A 2491-nucleotide genomic window follows, 5' to 3' on the forward strand; every position below is an offset into this window, starting at 1 on the left:
AAGGAACCTGCCTTCACAATAGAAAGGGTCTCTACCGTGGAAAATTTATCTTCTTTCTCAATCAATGAATTTACTATTTCTTCATTGGAATTTACTATTTCCAAAACAATTATATTATTGGCAGGGTGTAAATCTTCTAGCTCCCATATTTACTAATAAATAAATATATAAAATTAAAAAAAAAAAACTAACAAATATGATTTAGTTTATATTATGCATTTGAATTATACTTCAACAAAGAACTTAATTTGATGATTTGAAGCAAACAAGTCCTAGTTTTTGCTAGAAGAGCCAAACTTATAAGTTACATAAGATCCAAGTGCTACAATAACTAAAATTGCAGCACCCATATTTACAACTAAAGGCTTTTCCTTCTCATCCAATTTTCCTTCTCCTATTTTCTTAACAACTTGAGAAGCTGAATTTGTCACTTCTTTAAAGATTCCATTCTCTTTTGCATTAATTTCATAATCCTCCTTATCCATCTTTGCTTTGTCAAAACTATTAGTAACACTTTCCTTCTTTGCATCTTTTGGATCAAAAGATTCTTCTTCCTTTGGTGACTCTTTTCTTGGCCTAATTTCTTTTCCTTCTAAAAACGTATTATGATCAACATATCTTTGATCCATCTTGCTTGACTCATAAGTCTTCTTATCGTCGTCTTCAATCTCCTTATTTGCGACATTTTTCTTCTCATTCTTTCCCTCCTCCTCGCGCAATTGTTTTTTTACTTGTTCTAATATGTCCCTTTTCCTAATTTCCTCTTTAATTTTTTCATCATCTACTTGCTTTGTAGAATCCATTTTAAATTTTGATATTGACTCAACTTCCTCTTGACCCTTTTGACCCTTTGCACCTATTGCATTGGTTTTTACTTTTAGTAACACATTATTTTCCTCATCCAAAACTTTAGGTCTAGAAGACTCCACATTATAGGGTTCCAAAGCTTTCAATTTTCCCTTAGGACTTTGAGTTGTAAAACTTTCTTGTTGAACACCCTTTTGTTCCTTCAACTTACTCAAATCATTTAACCCTTTTGAAAGATTACTTGGTGATGAAGGAACTTTCTTGTCTCTAGTAGATTCTTCCATTACTCTATTTGTTGCATTTTTTGAAGGAATATTGGTTCCCTTAGGTGTTCTAGGACTTGCTACAAATTTTTCTTTGGGAGTTTCAACTTGTGGTGATTTAAGTGATGGGAATTTTTTTGGCATTGCAACAATGAGAGTTCCATTTTCAAACTTGCCTTCAAGTTTCTCAACCTCACAATTTTCAGGAACAGGATATGATTGATCAAATTGGCTCCATTTGTTGCTACCAACTATTTGTCTTTGTCCTATAATCCATAGGGTTCGAGAAAGTGCCACATATTTGATACTTATTCTCTCCTTTATAAAACCTTGTAGAACAAAAAAGAGAATAATATGATTCTTCAATTTTTATTAATTTCACCTTGAGATATATGTCACAACCATGAAATCATGCAATTTATATCTACTTATATGAATTCTATCACAAATGCGCAATGTATATTATAAATTTAGATATATCAAGTTCAATCGCTGCTATTTTCTCTGTTTCAAAATAAATATCACATTTGTAAAAAATTATTTATTTCAAAATAAGTGTCACTTTTAGTCTAAAAAGAACGGATCCGTCTCGACGCTAGTCAATCATAAATAAAATATTTTCAAAATATTTATAATCTTTTAAAATTTAATTATAAATAAAATAATTTCAAAATAGTCTTAATTTTTTAAATTTTAATATAAAAATTCATAATCAATGTTTAATTGTGTGAATCAATTATATTTTATTTGTTAGTGCATGACAATATTTTCAAGAACATTTAATATAATTTACTTGTATAAAGGTCAATTTCAAAATAAAATGTACTAATAAAAATTAATATTACTTTATTATTTGATTCATTTTTTTTTAAATGGACCTTATTGGATACAAAAAAAATAAGAAACTTAAAATTAAAAAATTAAAAAAAAAAACTAATAAAAGGGGTAATATGTACTCACCAGGAAGGTAAATATGAAGAAAGTATTCTTGTTCATTTTCCTTTAACTCTGACATGGGTTTGAAAGTTTCATAGACAGGATTAGTGGAAGGTTTTGCTCTAGGAATAGGTGTTCTTGACCTCATAGCCATGGTCCTTAATTATTGCTATTATTGATTTGTTGTATAAGTTTTGAATGAACAATATTTGGATATAAGATCATATATATGTGATTTTTACATTGTGATTTGTGGCACAGTTTTCTTGTAGAAGAGACTATTCCTTTTTGTGTAGTTTGGAATTTGTTGATGTAATTGAGATGGATTTTTGTATTTCCTAAGTTGGTGAGTTGAGGTATAACTTGTTTTGGAAAAATAAAGAGAAACCATTGTTCTTTGTTTTTCTTGTACACTTGTAAAGCTAGCCCTACATTTTGGGAAAACTTATCATGGGGTTGCTTATTGTTAAAGGCTTTAAATTGTT

The 2491-nt window shown here is 28.9% G+C and overlaps 1 protein-coding gene across 1 annotated transcript; it reads right to left on the minus strand.

The window, feature by feature from the left end:
- Nucleotides 1-200: 200 nt before the first annotated feature.
- Nucleotides 201-2272, minus strand: LOC131657237 (inactive protein RESTRICTED TEV MOVEMENT 2-like). Its single transcript, XM_058926699.1, has 2 exons — nt 2031-2272; nt 201-1399 (listed from the first exon to the last, which is right to left on the minus strand). Exons 1-2 carry the CDS (start codon nt 2158-2160, stop codon nt 273-275), a joined length of 1257 nt encoding a protein of 418 aa, XP_058782682.1. The 5' UTR covers nt 2161-2272; the 3' UTR covers nt 201-272.
- Between the last annotated feature and the right edge of the window lie 219 nt (nt 2273-2491).

Source organism: Vicia villosa, linkage group LG3 (genome assembly GCF_029867415.1).
Source record: "Vicia villosa cultivar HV-30 ecotype Madison, WI linkage group LG3, Vvil1.0, whole genome shotgun sequence".
In the NCBI taxonomy this organism is placed as follows: Eukaryota; Viridiplantae; Streptophyta; class Magnoliopsida; order Fabales; family Fabaceae; genus Vicia; species Vicia villosa.